Genomic DNA, 15,000 nt, shown 5'->3' on the forward strand with positions numbered 1-15,000 from the left:
TAGGAAACGGTACCGCGCGGCGGTTGTTCAATTTTTGTAAAAACGCGAAAATGCAAAAGCGAAACGCGAAAATGAGAAACGAAGCGCAAAATGCAACAAAAAAGAAACCAAATATGAATACAGAACTTGAATTTAGAGTTGCTATGTTCAAAAATCTGGAAGTTGTTTAGGTGATAACAGGCAATAGATGATATGTGGTTTACCCGCCTAACCTCCGCAACCGGCGTGTCAAATGATATTGAATAACTCGCAACAATGTTCAGCTCTGGCTATCCCCAACCAGGGTCAGATAGAGGAAAAAAGCATCATGCAATTTCTTGTTTCTTTCTAAGCCAATATGGACCTGAGTCTATCACTCTACTGAGACGGAACGAAATGAGGCGCAGGAGATGCTGTTTGGGAAATGAGGAGTGCGGGTAGAACGGACGGGCTCTACTAGTAGGTGGGGTGCAGATGATGAGAGAGCCATACGGTATATAATACATGTACTGTCGCCCTCTCTATCTAGCTACAAAATTATTATGCTCCCTGTGCAGCAGGACGACTCTGTTAAGCAGATCGAACGATGATGGGTGATGATATAGGTTGTTGCGGCTTGAATGATATACCTAAGACCTGCTGCTCTTTCTGTTCGGTGTGGTCTATGCTGACATGAATGGCAGTTGTTGGACCACCTGCTGTACTATGAAATCCATATTTGAAACGTAGGAATTGTATGTGTGAATAACGGATATCCGCTGTGTCCCGATCTATGTTCGTTACCGCTTTGGCAACCTTCATACTGCACGACAACATGCAATAGATCAAAAGACGAAAGCTCTGTCAACCGTCGCCATTTTCGCAGATCCAAGAAAGATCTATGGGCCAGTGATGAGATCGATTCCTTGGTTATTTCATTTGCAAGATCCTTCACTGGTGAAACATGATGCACAACTCGTCTCGTCCCACCATACTTCTCGCTCGCTCAATCAACTGTGGCGACTCCGTGGGTCCACCGTCGGTGTCGCGGGGCGGTGATAGGACGGGAGCAAAATCGGGTCGCCTTGTCAGCAGTCACACTTCGGCGGGAGTGAGCCAAGGAGTGAGCCAGCTGCAGTATTTTCGGAAACACCTCTTACATCGCATGTCCATCTTTTTCCCTTCTTGATTCTCTTAATACAAGCATGTCGGAGCAGACAGAGATAGTCTCCCATGAGTCAAAAGAGGAAGAACGGCACGCTGGAAGTCCCACGCCTGCTCATGATAACGAACAGAGTAACGACACGTTGGAACCTGAAACAAAGCATGAGAATGTCGAGCAAACAACAGAGAACGATATGCCCGAAGCTCCAGAATCCCAAGCTACAAATGGGGGACAAGAAAAAGTTGAACCCGATAATGATGCCGAATCAGTAAAGCGTGCCCGAACGGTAAGCATGGCCGCCCTCTGTATTGTGACAATAGCTAATGTTCAATGCTAGCCATCTCCATTGGTCATTCCTACCCCAGAAGAATTGACAGCCTCCCATCCCGCAGAAGCTTTGCACCCTCCAGACTCTCCTACATCTTCACTTATCTCGTCTCTCCGTTCTCAACTTCTATCTCTGTCCGACCAGACACACGCCCTTAACTCAAAACTGATTGCTTCCATTTCTCATTCCGCTGACCTCGAAGATGAGCTCCAGTTGGTTAGGGACAGGCAAGTTGCTCTGGGAGAAAGGGCAAAGTCATTGGAGGAGGAGAGGAATAGATGGGAAGAAAGCATGAAAACAGGGTTGCTTGTGGAAAGGGATCAGATCAGAGATGAGATGCAGAGACTAGCTGCTGGGCTAGTGGAGGAAGAAAGAAGACGAGGTAGTGCTGAAGAGAAGAGGGCCCAAGTGGAGAATGAGGTGGATGATCTGACTGCTAAATTATTTGACCAGGTGCGTAAGATATTTCAATGACAACACTTCGCTGACTTGGAATAGGCTAACACAATGGTTGCAACGGAGCGCATGTCACGGGCTCAAGCGGAAGCCCGCCTCAGATCTACTGAAGAAAATCTTGCCAACGCTGAGGCTGCCGTACAGGCCATGCAGGTCCAACTCCAAAGCCTATCTGTCGTCACATCTGATGACAAGGCCTTGTCAGGTCCATCTTTGTCGAGAAAATACGTCTCTTCCCACATCCCTTACTCCGAATTCATCAGCTTCATCCAACATCTCCGCGCGGCTCGACCTCTGGCAGACCATGCTAAGCAATCCTCTCCTCCCCCAGTAGTCACCAACCTTCTTGCCCAGCCTTTCCTTGCCCGAGTGATAGCTGAAGATCATGAACCAACCGTTCGTCTCGAATCCGCGCCGGCACTTAGCTTCCTTTCCCGTCGTACCGTTGGCAACGCTATCATCTCAGGAGACCTCGTCATTGAGCCGGTCTCCTTGGCAAATGTTTTACAGAGCACTGGCTCTTCGCAACACGACCTAGCATGTAGTCTTTGTGGCAAGAAAGTTTTTCACGCCGTTCCCTCATCGCCGGCGACCGGAGGTTATTTCGCCGCACCCGTTCCTCACCCACAAAGAAATAGTGGATCCGGCACCTCTCGGTTCTCTCTAAAACCATTCTTCAACACTTCTAATTCGTTATCCAATGGCTCTAGTGTTTCACCCAAAAATTCACCTCTCACTTCCCCTTCTCTCCCCGGCTCATCCTCCTCTGCATCCACTCATGTCTTTGTCTTCCGTATTGCTCGGTCCCAAGGCACAATAACACCTCTGGGCGAAAAAGAGAGTAGTTCCAAGCTGTATCCCATTTGCAAGAGCGGCTGGTGTCTTGAGAGACTTCGAGCGACTTGTGAGCTATGGCACTTTGTGAGGACGGGGATTGTGCACGTGGTTTGGCACAGCGAGGATGGAGCACCGGCAGTGACTGGCGGTCCCAGAATTCCTTCACCTGCTCCTACTCCCGCTTCTGCCCCAGTCGAGGACCGGACAGCACCCTCGGAAGCTGTCTCTGAGTCATCCACTCCTACACCCATTCAGCCTTTCGAGCCCCCTCCCCTTCCTGCTCGAAAAAAGTCATGGGGATTGGGGTGGGCTTGGAAGAACTCTGGGTCTGAAGTCAATAATTCGGATGGAAAGATTGCGAACGATGATGAAGATGAGGTGGGGAGTGTGGGTGCCGAGAGGGACGATGTTTCTGGACCCGCTATCGTGGCTGCTGCCATTGAAGCGGCCAAGGCCGCTGAAGCTGCAGAGCAAACAAAGAAGGGATCTTCCGAGCTTGGGAACATAGAAAATAAGGGGAAAGAGAAGGAGATCGTGCCAATCGAAGGAGAGGAAGCAAATGGGCCTGAGGCGATCAAGGAGGAGACAGAAGAGGCTCAGAAAGGACACGCTGAAGAACAACCGAACTCTACGCCCGGCTCACCCTCCCTCAAAATACCTGGCACTCTTAGCCGCGTCAACTCCTCTTCAACAATCCCAGGTTCAGACGTCTCATTCTCCACTCCCAAGGGAGAACCTCTGGAATTGATGGCTGAAGATGTTGTTGTTGTTGCCGAGGTAACCGAAGAATCAATGAAGGGGGGGGAGGCCGAAGAAACTAAGGCCGAGGAGATCAAGAGGGAGGGGACTAAGACCGAGGAGACTAAGTCTGAGGAGCTAAATGAGAAGGGAGACGGTGCTGAAATGATCAACGGGGGTGAGAAGCAGGATGGAGAAAAGAGAAAGGAGGAGCAATTCATCAGCCTCAACACACCCACAGTCGATTCCATTCCTATCTTTGACTCGCCCACTACGCCTGTGACCGCTGTCAACCCTCCACCTGTGCCTAAAAGGGCGGCTGCGAGAAACAAATTGCCACAGCTAGGCAGTACTAATGGGAGTGCTGCAAGCCTGGGTTTGATCACCGACGAAGCAAAGGAGGATAAAAAGGAGGAAGCGAAAGGGAATGAGGATGTGGATGAAGCCATCGGCGTAGAAGATGCCACGAAAAGCAGCGGGCCATCTGAACCGGCTACCACGTTTGACTCATCCCAATTCCCTCCCCCCCCTCATCACCCTAATATTCAATCTTCTGCACCTCCTCTGCCTCCCCGACATGCCCCTACACAGTTTGCCCCTCCTCCCCGCCGCCGATTGCCTTCTCAGCAACCAGTACCTGAAGGCGAGGAGAAGAAGGATAAGACGTACTTATCTGAGAATGCAGAGAGAGAAAGCTGGGAGGATAAGACTTGGAAGGGAGTGGTGAGGTTGAAGGAGAATATGTGGAAGGCAAGAGTTGGTGTTGTCGACGAAGAATAAACTGGAGCTGTGAGATATATATCGAATATCGGGATCTTTCGGGTTGTTGACATCAAACAAAGCTAAGACACGTAGAATACAGCATAGGGATCGGGGACGATGATACATGATTCATGATTTCTAATTAGTCACACGACGCTTGTTGCACTTTTACTTATTCATACGACGATTTTTACCGCCCAGGCCATCGATAAGATGATCTACGAACTTGTGATAAGGAATAGGACGATATAATTCTACAACGTAAATCAGGAGGCCACAAACCCGACTGTACCTCTATTGTCACAGACTTCTGCTCTATTTTCGTACCTGAGTTCTGACTCAAATGGACGTATAATAAGCTTCCTTCCAATGTCCGTCCATGGGTGTGTGTCGAGCCTCTATTCATATGCCAGACGCCCTCCGTCCAGTACCAACGTATACCTGAATACCATTTCTATATGATGCCGGCTCCCTATATTGATGGACATAGAGAGCCTGCTGTACTTCTGAGAGGAGGGATAGACTGATACTGAGGGTAAGGTTCTTGGATGGAAGACGTGACTAATGAAATACAGTGCATCACAATACTTTGCTAAGTACACTGTGTAGTGCAGAATCTGCGAGCTATATCTTGTGATGTAAGTTCGTCTTCGACCTCGCCGCTTGTGTCGTGGCTGATAAATGACTAAACCAGAACGGGTGGCTTGAATCTTGATAACAAGCAATAGCTCGAGAAATTTGAGCGGAGGTGGCAGCAACAAAGCTGGCGCAGCTAAAGCTGTGAATCGGTCATATACGGGCTCATATTGAAAGCAAATTAGGTCATTTGAATGGCCTGAGAGATTCAAGGAAGTGATCGACATACATAATAAAAGCCAAAGATGAAAAGAAACTGAATTTTTCTTCGTTATCAGAATGAACCAAGTCCAGTATCCTCCGTTGCTTCTTGCCCTATTCGGCCACTTCCATCCTGTAAGTGAGACAGGCAACACGCATGAGCTGGATACTTCACAGCCCTTGAAATCATGAAATGCATACAGGTGCATTGCCTATGGCCTTATTTCGCTAAACTATTTTACAAAAGTCGATCGCGATGAACATGTACGTAAAGAAAAGATGGTATAAAAGATACTTGTTTACTTTGGCTTGATGAGGCTACATGGTACTATAAGCTATAACTTGTTATATGAGTAGCCACAGTTAAAATGGAAGGGTATATAGAAGCATCAGTATGATATAGTTGTAGGTTTGTCTGATAATGGTAAAATAGAGTTGGTAAATGTGGTAGAGATAAACAATGATTGGAATAGTAAGTCTGCGACAATGTGGGAAAGGTATGGGGGTCGTTATTCTTTTGGATCCAAATAGGAAAGAAAAGACTAAAGAACAGGACGCAAGGTGAAAGAATTTGACACCAGGGCGATCTTAATCGTTTGACTTTCTTCTGCCCAACACACCGTTTAGGTTGACACTCAGCTCAGGCGACGATTTGGTGTGGTAAAGATTAGCTTCGCCTGGAATTTTCACTATCCCATCATGACTCTGAAGCCTCTTGGGCAGTTGTGAGTCGGACTCTCTCCTCATAATATCACCCAATCTTGATTTGATTGGCCAGCCATCAAGCCACATGGGCTCAGTCATCATCCTAGACGGAGATGCCCAGATTGAATCGCTTGCGTGCGTGGGGCTGGAAAAAGTCGAGGACAGGCGACCACGGTATGAGGAGTTGGTCGGTGACAGGATGCAATCCATATCCTCAGTGATGGGGGAAGAAGGAAAAGGGACCGTATGAATGGATGAGAGTCGAACAGGAGAAAGGGAAGGATGAGAAGCGCCATGCGCCGACCGGGCAAGCTTCTCGTTGATTGTGTTTAGCTGCGTTGTAAGAAGAGTTTGTCGTTCAAGCAGTATAGACAGGTTATCAACATCATGCGCAATATTTCTATAAGTCACATCAGTCGGTAATCTCTCTTACTTTTTCAAAGCTCCTTACTCCGCAGGCATGCTCGCACGTCGGTGTAGATAGTCAGAGTCAGAGTTAGGAGAAAGGCGTTCTCGCATTTGATACCTCTTAAAATGTTTTTGCTCCTGTTGATCAATTCTCAGCGCAGAGCTAAAGGCCATGAAACTTACGAATATGACACTTACGTCGGAGTCGGCAATTCTGACTTGCAGCAGCTCACTCATGCCAGGGTAGTATTTGTTGCTCAACTGACCGTGTTCAGTTGAGAAAGGCTTGGCAAATTCCAGAGAAAATGACATACCTTTCTGATTGCATCATCTGCTTGTGATCGAGTTTGAAGGCGGGCCATCACAGGGCCCCGTCGATTACCAAACTCATCCGTAAGGGGTTTCCAAGAGCAAATACATCCAGGTGCGACAAGATCGGCCAGTTCATCAAAACTGATATCAGTTGGGAGACCAGAGATGTACAGGTTGGCAGAGTTGGGGTCTTCGAGTGCTTTGTTTTGAACCTGATAATCCTCCTACGTGACGATTATCAATCAGGGACCAAAGTAAGAGACACGATAACGTACTTTGCCATACTCGCAATTGATGTCCCGGGATTTGAGATGAGCTATGAAACGCTGAGCTTGTTCAGGTTTTTTGAACCTATGCAAAGTTAGCCAGCCATTCCTCCCATACATGATCGGAAGCTCACATGACGAAAGCATGCCTGGCAAATACGTTAGCGCGCATTCCTGGTTTCCACTGGGATCATCCTTACGGTTTGGCGACGCGATTCTGAACTTTGACAGATACAATTTCGCCAAACGATATGGCGATCTTATGAAGCTCATCGTCTGTGAGTGTATGACTGACACGATGAATGAACACTGGACCGCACCCCTGTCAGCACAATGAATCAATAAAAAGGGGGGATGAGCTCACCGTTCCTCCCTTCACCGGGACGTGGAAGCACGAGCATGTTGTTCGATAAATCCTTACTAGATGATCCTTCTGACGCATCATCTTCGTCGACATCGAATCTTACGGTCCTACACGACCGACGCCCTGTAAGCTCTGGTTTGTTGCTATGAAGATTTGGAGTAGATTGCCTAAGCAGAGATCTTTGCGTAGAAACTAGACGTGTCGGACTGTATCGATGGTCGTCAAAGTCAAAGTCAACAGAGGAAAGAGAAGCCTGATGATGCAAGCCAGCAACAAAACCAATCTGTCGAGAAGGGTTGGGAAAGCTGGTAGCGGCGGAAGTGTAGAGACTGTAGTCTGGAAGATCTTGGAAGCGAGGACGAGGTTGAGGTTGGTAGATGGCTGATTGAGATGGAAGAACAGGGAGACTGGGTGAACGCGTACGTGTGGGAGTAACAGCATCGATGTGTGGAGATAGGCAATAATGTTCAAGTTTCTCCCATGATGGAACGACTGGCGATGAATTCCAGCCTGCACCAAAAGACCTAGCAGTAGTGGGAGGCAAGGATGATGAAGTGTCCTTTCCGTGATCTTTGGATGCCGCATCAGAATGCGAGGTAGCAATAGAGTCATCCACAGAAGGAGAGGAGGTAACGTTTGTAGACGTAGATGTCAAAGTAGGAGATGTCTGAGGAGGAATATAACAAGTAGGTGAAGAAGCAAGCTGGGAAGACATTGTAAAGCAAGCGGATGGCGATATGGAGGATGGAAGGAAGAAGCAGGACGTGGGGCGAAGGGAAGGAAGGAGAGAGGCGATTATATAGCTGGGCAGGCGGCTGGACATTTCCAGAAGAGGCAAGAAGATGAACCAACCATCCTCTCTTCGCGCTAGATCGGAAAGGGTCCTTTAGGATAGTTTTGCTGCATGATGCCGCGTCAGACTATCTTGAGGGCGCGGTTTCTTCATCATGGCAGTCACCATCAGATAGCGAACAACAATCAGCCGGAAGAGAGGTGCGTACCAGCGCTTTTGCGCAGAACTTTCGGAAAAAGGTCCATCAAAGATACACCCGATAGGTCAAAGCTCCTTCGATAACTTTAACTACCTTCAAGCCAAAATGAGACCGCATACTCTAAGCCACAACAGCACAATGGCTACTGATCATGATGGGACAGGTCGTTAAAAACTGATGTACGATGTACGGAGTTGATTCGGGTAGCTTACCTGCTCCTACTTGACACTCCTTTCCTATTTTTCCCATTATATTGCCCATTCCGGTTATTGATCTACAGTCATTAGTCATCCTGATGGCGGGAAAGAAGGACAGAAGATAAATGTTACGCAGGTAACTGCCCTCCTTCGGGGTAAAGATCTGTACTGGGGACGAATGAGCTGCAAGGTGAGTCTGGAATCTGCCATTGATACTTTGCAATCGTGAAAAGAGCACGAAGTGCAGAATTTAAGAGCATTTGGCGGAGAGATACTTTAATCATCTAGATGTCCGAGAGACAGTACATGATGTGGTGGATAAGTGCTATGGTTGATATATGGGGCGCCATGAGATATTTCAAGAGTGACTTGAACACATCAACGGGTCAGGGTCGAGAGAGCTGTTAAGAGGCGCATGTCTGTGAAGCAGATGACTGGGCCGTAAATGTGATATGCAATGAGTTGTGATAGGAAAGGTGTGAGTGAGATGTCGACAGTGATAGCAAAAATTGAATGATGGACGAGATGACCGATAGTGAATGAGAAGTGTCTTGATCCTAAAACAAGCGCCATCACTTTCCCTGTGGGGCCGACATTGCCGATACTGGAAGAAGACAGAACGAAGAATTATAGAGCGGAAAGGAGAATAACGTAGCGATAACGATTACGTACGCAAAAAAGATCGGGACAACCGGATCCGTCGTGATCGCGTGGGTGTTCGTCATGGTTGGGTTCCGATTCTTTTAGAGCCGAGTCACCGTTGCTTCTCTCCATCTCTTTCAATTTCCATACATTTCTATTTATCAACTATCTCTCAAAACAATCTTAAATCACTACCATTTGCATATTCATACATAATGGTGAGTACTTGCCCATTGAAAAGGCTTCTTTGCTTGAGAAAGACCCTGGCTGACAGTCCCGCGCCACTTCCTTCTAACAATTCCGACCGCTTTCTTCTCCCATTATAAAGTCTGACTGGGATAAGCCTACCGTCATCGGTTTCCGACAACAGAAGCCTACTGTTGCTAAGGGCTCTTCTTTGAATGGTGAGTATTTTATGGGGTTATATCCTGCTTTGCGCATGCAGCTGAAATGCTTTTGATGTAGCTGCTCAACGAGCCGGTCTTGTCATTTCTTCAGAGTCTAAGGGTGCTGGCCAGTCGAAGGGTCGTAAGTATATTCAGCATGTAGCTGTTAACTGGAAACGATATTGAGCGTTTGATTCGTAGCTGCCGACCATCAACGGATTGCTAAGCTTGACCGAGATGACGCCCCTAAGCCCCCAGAGAAGGTCAGCGCTGAGTAAGTCCTTGCAGCTTGATTTTTCTCGTTGAGGAACAATGACAGCGTGCTGACGTATTCCTAGCGTTGGTAAGGCCGTGGCTACTGCACGAATGGCGATCAAAAACGCGGAGGGCAAGAGTATGACCCAGAAGGAGCTTGCCACTTCAGTCAACGCTAAGCCTCAAGATGTAAGCCCTCATTTTACTGAATCGATTGCGCTGTAAGCGCTGACGATTACTGGCAGATTGCTGACCTCGAGTCTGGGCGAGCTGTCCCTGACCAAGCTCTTTTGGGCAAGTTGGAGAGAAAGCTCAATGTCAAACTGCGTGGAGCCAAGAATCTCATCGGTACACCTCTTCATCCCAAAAAGAAGTAAATAGCGATCACAGAAGAGTAGCAAAATTGTTGGCGGAGGGTTGACGGATTTACTGAAGTCTCAGCATGACGCTGGAGACTGCGTATCAGTTTACGCGACATGTCATGCATTATGTTTGTGCACTGCCATAATCTGGTGACAATATCCGGCTGCTTGTTTGTACATTGAAATCGATGAAATTTGAGAGCAAGTAGATAATGACTTGTCCTAAAAAAATACCGTAATGATTTAAGCGGTGAAGGGTATAAACGGATGAAGATCGTTTTTATTGCCACCGCCCCTCCTTCCAAAGCTTCGGGCTGACCCGTCTCACGTCCGACATCGTCATTTTATTTGCCGTTTCGTCCGTTGCCGTACATAACACTCGCTTCTTTACTGTTCTTGTTTGTAATTTGATATTTTGCCAATAATCTCACCAGCTATAAACATTCAGCATGTCCTGGAACCAATATCCAGGCGGTGGACACCACCAACAAAGCGGCTATGGCTACAGACCCCCTCCCCCTCAGTGGGCGCAACAGGGACCTCCTCCCCCTCCCAATATGGGGTATGTTTTTCGGCCGTCGATCAGTCTCATTACTAACCGTATCAAGATATCGCCCTCCTCCTCCTCAAGGATACTATAACCACCCTCCCCCGCCTCAGCAATACCAGCCACCAGCTCCTCAGCAAGGCGGTTATCAACAAGGGGGTTATCAACAGAATCAACAATCTCAGGGCAATTATAGAACAAGCAATGGAGGCTACGCACCTCCTACTGGTGCTCCTGTGGAGTCGAACTACCATCACACTGGCGCTGGTTACACTCCTCCCAATGGAACTCCTCATCAGAACTATGCGCCTTATGGAGCCGGCGCCCCGAGTGAGTCATCTTCCACATAGCTAGATGTATTATTTTCATCTCCCATACTTGCCATCTGGCAGAACACTGTGGCTGAAAGGAATGCAGTCCGACCACCATCCCAGGCGCAACATTATGGTCCGCAATTGCAAGGCCAGGGCGGGCAATCTGCACAGCCTTACTTTCAATACTCTCAATGTGAGTCGGCAGTATCATGGCCATAGGTACATTCGCGCTGACAGTACCGTAGGTACCGGTAAAAAGAAGGCTCTCTGTGTATGTGTTGCAATACAATATACTGGATTGTGTGACTAACGAACGGTCTTGCAGATTGGTATCAACTATGTTGGCTCATCTTCGGCTCTTGCGGGGTGTATTAATGACGCGCACAACGTTCAAAAGTTCCTTATCGGTGTGTCGGCCGTGAACAACAGCACAAAACTCTGCTGATCAGAATAGAGCGATACGGATACAAGTCTGAAGACATCGTCATGCTCACGGATGATGCCCGCAACCCCCGCCAGATTCCAACTCGTGCCAACATCCTCGCCGCTATGCAGTGGTTGGTCCAGGGTGCTAAGCCTAACGACTCTCTGTTCTTCCACTAGTAGGTTATCCCTCAAGACTCGAGCCCAGGCCAGTGCTGACTTAGTATGCAGCTCTGGACATGGCGGTCAAACGGAGGATTTGGATGGTGACGAGGATGATGGATATGACGAGGTTATTTACCCTCTGGATTTCAAGACTGCTGGCCACATTGTGGATGATGACAGTGAGTGATAATAATGTAATAAGTGTGCCTGTTACTTACTTTACCTGATAGTGTGCGTTTGATCATAACTCTGAGTTGCAATCAGAAGAGAGTCACTGATTGTAAAGACAGGCACAATATCATGGTCCGCCCTCTTCCCGCTGGTTGTCGTCTGACTGCGATCTACGATTCGTGAGCCTTCCAAGCGTCTGATCTGTTTTATTCTGCTGAACCTTTCTCAGCTGTCATTCTGGGACAGCCCTTGACTTGCCTTACATCTATTCCACCGAAGGTGTCATTAAAGAACCCAATCTTCTTGCCGAGGCCGGTCAAGGTCTCCTCTCCGCCGGTATGTCTTATCTTCGAGGTGATACCGGCGGTATGCTCCAGGGTATCATGGGTATTGGTAAGAAGGTCATGAAGCAAAACTCTGGTGCTATGGAAAAGACACGACAGACCAAGACTTCTCCCGCGGATGTTATCAGTTGGTCCGGATGTAAGGATTCGCAAACCAGTGCCGATACGCAAGAGGCAGGCAGAGCAACAGGCGCAATGTCTTATGCGTTCATTGCTGCTTTAACCAAGTACCCTCAGCAGAGCTATGTGCAGTTATTGAACACTATCAGAGACGAATTGAAGGGCAAGTATGATCAAAAGCCCCAGTTGTCTGCAAGTCACCGTGAGTACTACCCTGTGCTAAAAAATATGATATATTCGAAGTCTGATACCACATCAGCCATAGATACCAACATCCTGTTCATCTGTTAAAGAAGCAAATTGCCATATATTTATATCGTTAGTTTATTGTTACGGGTATAGGTACCAGCATGAACTTCATTGGCATTTGATATTATTTTCCTTCTCTATGCCTGCGCGATAATGCAAGGGCATAGTTTCCCTTTGATCGCTGGTGTCTTTTTCACCTCACAGTCCTTTCAAACATCCTCGGCCATAGGAAGTGAAGAATTCCGCCTCACGTCCGCTCCGCGAAGGCAAACCATTTGTCGCTCAACTAGTACCTTGGTGGTGAAGGGGACCCGGAGGGAATTTCTGGTGCTGACGTCTCTTTTTCGTCACTGGTGTAAGCAAATGGAAAAGAGAATACGTCCAAAATGAGCATGAAATAGAAACCAAATAAGATAATTGTACATACTTTGGGAACATTCTCTTGCAAAATCTTGAGAGTTCAAAAAAGCCTGATACCTCGCGTACAACGATTGAATTCAAGATAAATGAATTACGCACGCGTTTGAAGTTTCTGTATTTCTGTACCTGTCCCTTGTGCATTTCGAACTCTTCGGATTGTTGCATAGGAAGTTGCGTGCTCCTCTTCGTCTTCTTCTGCGTTTTATCATCACCGTTGTTTCTTTTGTCACTATTTTTGTTCGATCACTTGAAAAGTTATCAGAGACCAGGCTATGCATTATTCTTGTACGGAATGTGGAAGAAATGGTACAGTATGGTCCAGAGTAAAAATGCTTGAAGCTTGGCGATGGATGGCAACAACAGGATAACGAAAGAAGTGATACCCATGAATTACGTTATGCCGAGACTTGAAACTTTCGGTCTGCGTCTGACATCTTGGCATTCGGTATTTGGGCGCCATTGCTGCGAATTTCATGTATGTATCATGTACTCAAAAGTTTCAGAAACGTAAGATATGTAGACATCAGTCATCGACACTACTAGCATCAGAGGATTTTATCATCTCTGCAAAGCGTTATTGGTCAGTGATGTGGTGGGATGTGAATTGCGGAGGACAAACTATTACAACAACTAACAAGCTCTTATTACTGTACTTCTACAGTTACATGGTCCGTCTTCACACACAAAGTAGCGCGCCCACCACTACTGCTATAATGGCAAGGCCATTCATACCTTGACAGAAGTATGTTGCATGCTGCTTCCAGTTTCAGTCACCATGACAATTTGAAGGGACGTGCTAAACTTCTTGTTCTTCCTTCCGTCTTCTTCTTCCTCCTGTTGATGACGGACAACAAAAGGCAAAATGATCCAAGGGTCATTGCCATGCGCTCGGACCACATATATACTATCAATTGGATGATATCTACAGGGACCAGCTGGCAGGCAGGTGTACCCTCTGGCTTGCAGTTGTGTGTTCAATATGATGTATGTCTTCGTGTTGGTTGTTGCTAGTCACAGTTCATCAGCATCGTTCATTAATATTTTCCTCCTCTCCATCTACTTCTTCAATCGCTTATCATTCAGCCCGTTCGTTTCTAGCTTGCTCCTCCACATGCCTGTTACCACCGGACACTTATAATCGGCTCTCGATTGCAGCCGACAATCATGCCCACACGGCAGCATACAACAGTACCACCACCACTTCTTTTCCCTATCATCATTTGTTGTCTTCAAACCCCTAATATCAGCGCAGTCTTCCTTTTCCCTCACTCTCGCATCTTTACTCCACAATCCCTCGTTGTAACAACATCCAGCTGTTTGAACCTTGATCTTCTTTTTTTGATCGACAGAAGCGGTCATCCCGCCTGACGGCAAAGCAGCTTGACGGCTCGACGCGACGTACGCATACAGTGGTAAGTCCATGACTGTTAGGAAGGGCCGCTCTATGTCCTGATGCGCAAACAGGTCCCTGAGAATAGTCGGAAAAGTAAAAAATCAAAAGCACGACGCGCACTGCAGCGCCCGCGCCGCGGTCACGATCGCGTTTTTGCCCTCATTTCGTGGAAGTTCTCGACTTTTGCTTTTTCCAGGGACATCCTATCTGTACACTTCCATCTCTTCTTCCCGTCTTCTCTCAACCTCTTTTTCATTAACCCCCTTTTTCTCTCTCTCTCTCTCTCTCTTTTTCTCGCCACCACCCTCTATCCGCGCGATACAAACTGGCAGGACCAGACCGACTTGTTGATCAAGCCCGTGCCACATCTTCGACATTGTCTTTCATCTTCCTTTCCATCATTGTCTATTTACATCTTAGAAGGCTCTCTGGTAGATCTCAGACGCCAAGACAAAAAAGGCTGCAGGCAGCTGTTTCGGTCATCAATAAGCATCTTCCCACTTGCTTCCCCCTTTGAGTGAGTACATGATGCGGCTCCTTTCACCTTTGAGAGTCCGCAGTTGCAGCCTGTTGCCGAACCGACCGAGCGTTGTACCAAAAGTTAAAGACATGGTTGGCTAACCATGAAACATGTAGGATTGATCCTTTATCCTCTCAGGTGTGCGTCTTCCTTATCCGTTTATGGTGATCAGTCTGCTGCTTAAGCATCGGCAAATTAGGCCTCATGCTGACACTCATTCTTTAGAGTTGGATATTTGTTCTTCCTTCTCCACCTTATTTAAAAGAACCGCAAAGGTTCAATCAGGCCAATCTCACTCTTCACCCCATAATAAAGATGATCGCCCCTCTACTTCTTTTTCTCACCCTTCCCCTCGCATTCGCTA

At 47.4% G+C, this 15,000-nt stretch overlaps 5 protein-coding genes and 3 non-coding genes; 5 read left to right on the forward strand and 3 right to left on the reverse strand.

Moving 5' to 3' along the window:
- Nucleotides 1–955: 955 nt before the first annotated feature.
- CNAG_04639 (hypothetical protein) lies at nt 956–5,125 on the forward strand. XM_012196727.1 has 5 exons: nt 956–1,409; nt 1,461–1,904; nt 1,950–4,779; nt 4,820–4,882; nt 4,939–5,125. The coding sequence occupies exons 1-3, from the start codon at nt 1,164–1,166 to the stop codon at nt 4,260–4,262; spliced, it is 3,003 nt and encodes a 1,000-aa protein (XP_012052117.1). The 5' UTR covers nt 956–1,163; the 3' UTR covers nt 4,263–4,779; nt 4,820–4,882; nt 4,939–5,125.
- Nucleotides 5,126–5,258: 133 nt separating this feature from the next.
- Nucleotides 5,259–8,926, reverse strand: CNAG_04638 (hypothetical protein). XM_012196631.1 has 10 exons: nt 8,341–8,926; nt 8,138–8,273; nt 7,137–8,076; nt 6,973–7,081; nt 6,907–6,921; nt 6,782–6,857; nt 6,509–6,730; nt 6,393–6,455; nt 6,238–6,332; nt 5,259–6,186 (listed from the first exon to the last, which is right to left on the reverse strand). Exons 3-10 carry the CDS (start codon nt 7,957–7,959, stop codon nt 5,670–5,672), a joined length of 1,920 nt encoding a protein of 639 aa, XP_012052021.1. The 5' UTR covers nt 7,960–8,076; nt 8,138–8,273; nt 8,341–8,926; the 3' UTR covers nt 5,259–5,669.
- A 157-nt stretch (nt 8,927–9,083) lies between these two features.
- Nucleotides 9,084–10,123, forward strand: CNAG_04637 (multiprotein-bridging factor 1). XM_012196726.1 has 6 exons: nt 9,084–9,185; nt 9,296–9,371; nt 9,433–9,495; nt 9,555–9,627; nt 9,692–9,797; nt 9,854–10,123. The coding sequence occupies exons 1-6, from the start codon at nt 9,183–9,185 to the stop codon at nt 9,983–9,985; spliced, it is 453 nt and encodes a 150-aa protein (XP_012052116.1). The 5' UTR covers nt 9,084–9,182; the 3' UTR covers nt 9,986–10,123.
- Nucleotides 10,124–10,419: 296 nt separating this feature from the next.
- CNAG_04636 (metacaspase-1) lies at nt 10,420–12,345 on the forward strand (the record flags this gene model as incomplete). Its single annotated transcript, XM_012196725.1, has 10 exons — nt 10,420–10,532; nt 10,579–10,847; nt 10,935–11,024; nt 11,077–11,102; nt 11,157–11,238; nt 11,286–11,433; nt 11,486–11,598; nt 11,691–11,769; nt 11,820–12,256; nt 12,314–12,345. The coding sequence occupies 10 exons, from the start codon at nt 10,420–10,422 to the stop codon at nt 12,343–12,345; spliced, it is 1,389 nt and encodes a 462-aa protein (XP_012052115.1).
- A 59-nt stretch (nt 12,346–12,404) lies between these two features.
- CNAG_12934 lies at nt 12,405–12,776 on the reverse strand. Its single transcript, XR_001046174.1, has 2 exons — nt 12,731–12,776; nt 12,405–12,653 (listed from the first exon to the last, which is right to left on the reverse strand). It is a non-coding gene; the product is annotated as a hypothetical RNA (non-coding RNA).
- Nucleotides 12,777–13,223: 447 nt separating this feature from the next.
- Nucleotides 13,224–14,169, forward strand: CNAG_12935. XR_001046175.1 has 3 exons: nt 13,224–13,303; nt 13,385–13,465; nt 13,581–14,169. It is a non-coding gene; the product is annotated as a hypothetical RNA (non-coding RNA).
- On the reverse strand, nt 13,225–14,162 carry CNAG_12936. XR_001046176.1 has 2 exons: nt 13,343–14,162; nt 13,225–13,287 (listed from the first exon to the last, which is right to left on the reverse strand). It is a non-coding gene; the product is annotated as a hypothetical RNA (non-coding RNA).
- A 173-nt stretch (nt 14,170–14,342) lies between the features above and the next one.
- Nucleotides 14,343–15,000, forward strand: part of CNAG_04635 (endopeptidase) — a 2,791-nt gene continuing 2,133 nt past the window's right edge. Inside the window, exons 1-3 of the mRNA XM_012196632.1 lie at nt 14,343–14,633; nt 14,753–14,776; nt 14,862–15,000. The exon at nt 14,862–15,000 is cut by the window's right edge and continues 310 nt beyond it. Coding sequence (XP_012052022.1) covers nt 14,952–15,000 — 49 coding nt within the window. The 5' untranslated portion in view covers nt 14,343–14,633; nt 14,753–14,776; nt 14,862–14,951. The remainder of the gene's footprint in view (nt 14,634–14,752; nt 14,777–14,861) is intronic.

This window comes from Cryptococcus neoformans, chromosome 10, assembly GCF_000149245.1.
Source record: "Cryptococcus neoformans var. grubii H99 chromosome 10, complete sequence".
NCBI lineage: Eukaryota > Fungi > Basidiomycota > Tremellomycetes > Tremellales > Cryptococcaceae > Cryptococcus > Cryptococcus neoformans.

Coding starts and splice junctions, on each gene's coding strand:
- CNAG_04639 (XM_012196727.1), top strand. CDS start 1,164: ATGTCGGAGCAGACAGAGATAGTCTCCCATGAGTCAAAAGAGGAAGAA. Junction 1,410..1,460: donor CAGTAAAGCGTGCCCGAACG/GTAAGCATGGCC, acceptor GTTCAATGCTAG/CCATCTCCATTGGTCATTCC. Junction 1,905..1,949: donor CTGCTAAATTATTTGACCAG/GTGCGTAAGATA, acceptor GACTTGGAATAG/GCTAACACAATGGTTGCAAC.
- CNAG_04638 (XM_012196631.1), bottom strand. CDS start 7,959: ATGTCCAGCCGCCTGCCCAGCTATATAATCGCCTCTCTCCTTCCTTCC. Junction 6,731..6,781: donor TCAATTGCGAGTATGGCAAA/GTACGTTATCGT, acceptor ATCGTCACGTAG/GAGGATTATCAGGTTCAAAA. Junction 6,187..6,237: donor CGTGCGAGCATGCCTGCGGA/GTAAGGAGCTTT, acceptor TGTGACTTATAG/AAATATTGCGCATGATGTTG.
- CNAG_04637 (XM_012196726.1), top strand. Junction 9,372..9,432: donor TAAGGGCTCTTCTTTGAATG/GTGAGTATTTTA, acceptor CTTTTGATGTAG/CTGCTCAACGAGCCGGTCTT. Junction 9,628..9,691: donor CCAGAGAAGGTCAGCGCTGA/GTAAGTCCTTGC, acceptor ACGTATTCCTAG/CGTTGGTAAGGCCGTGGCTA.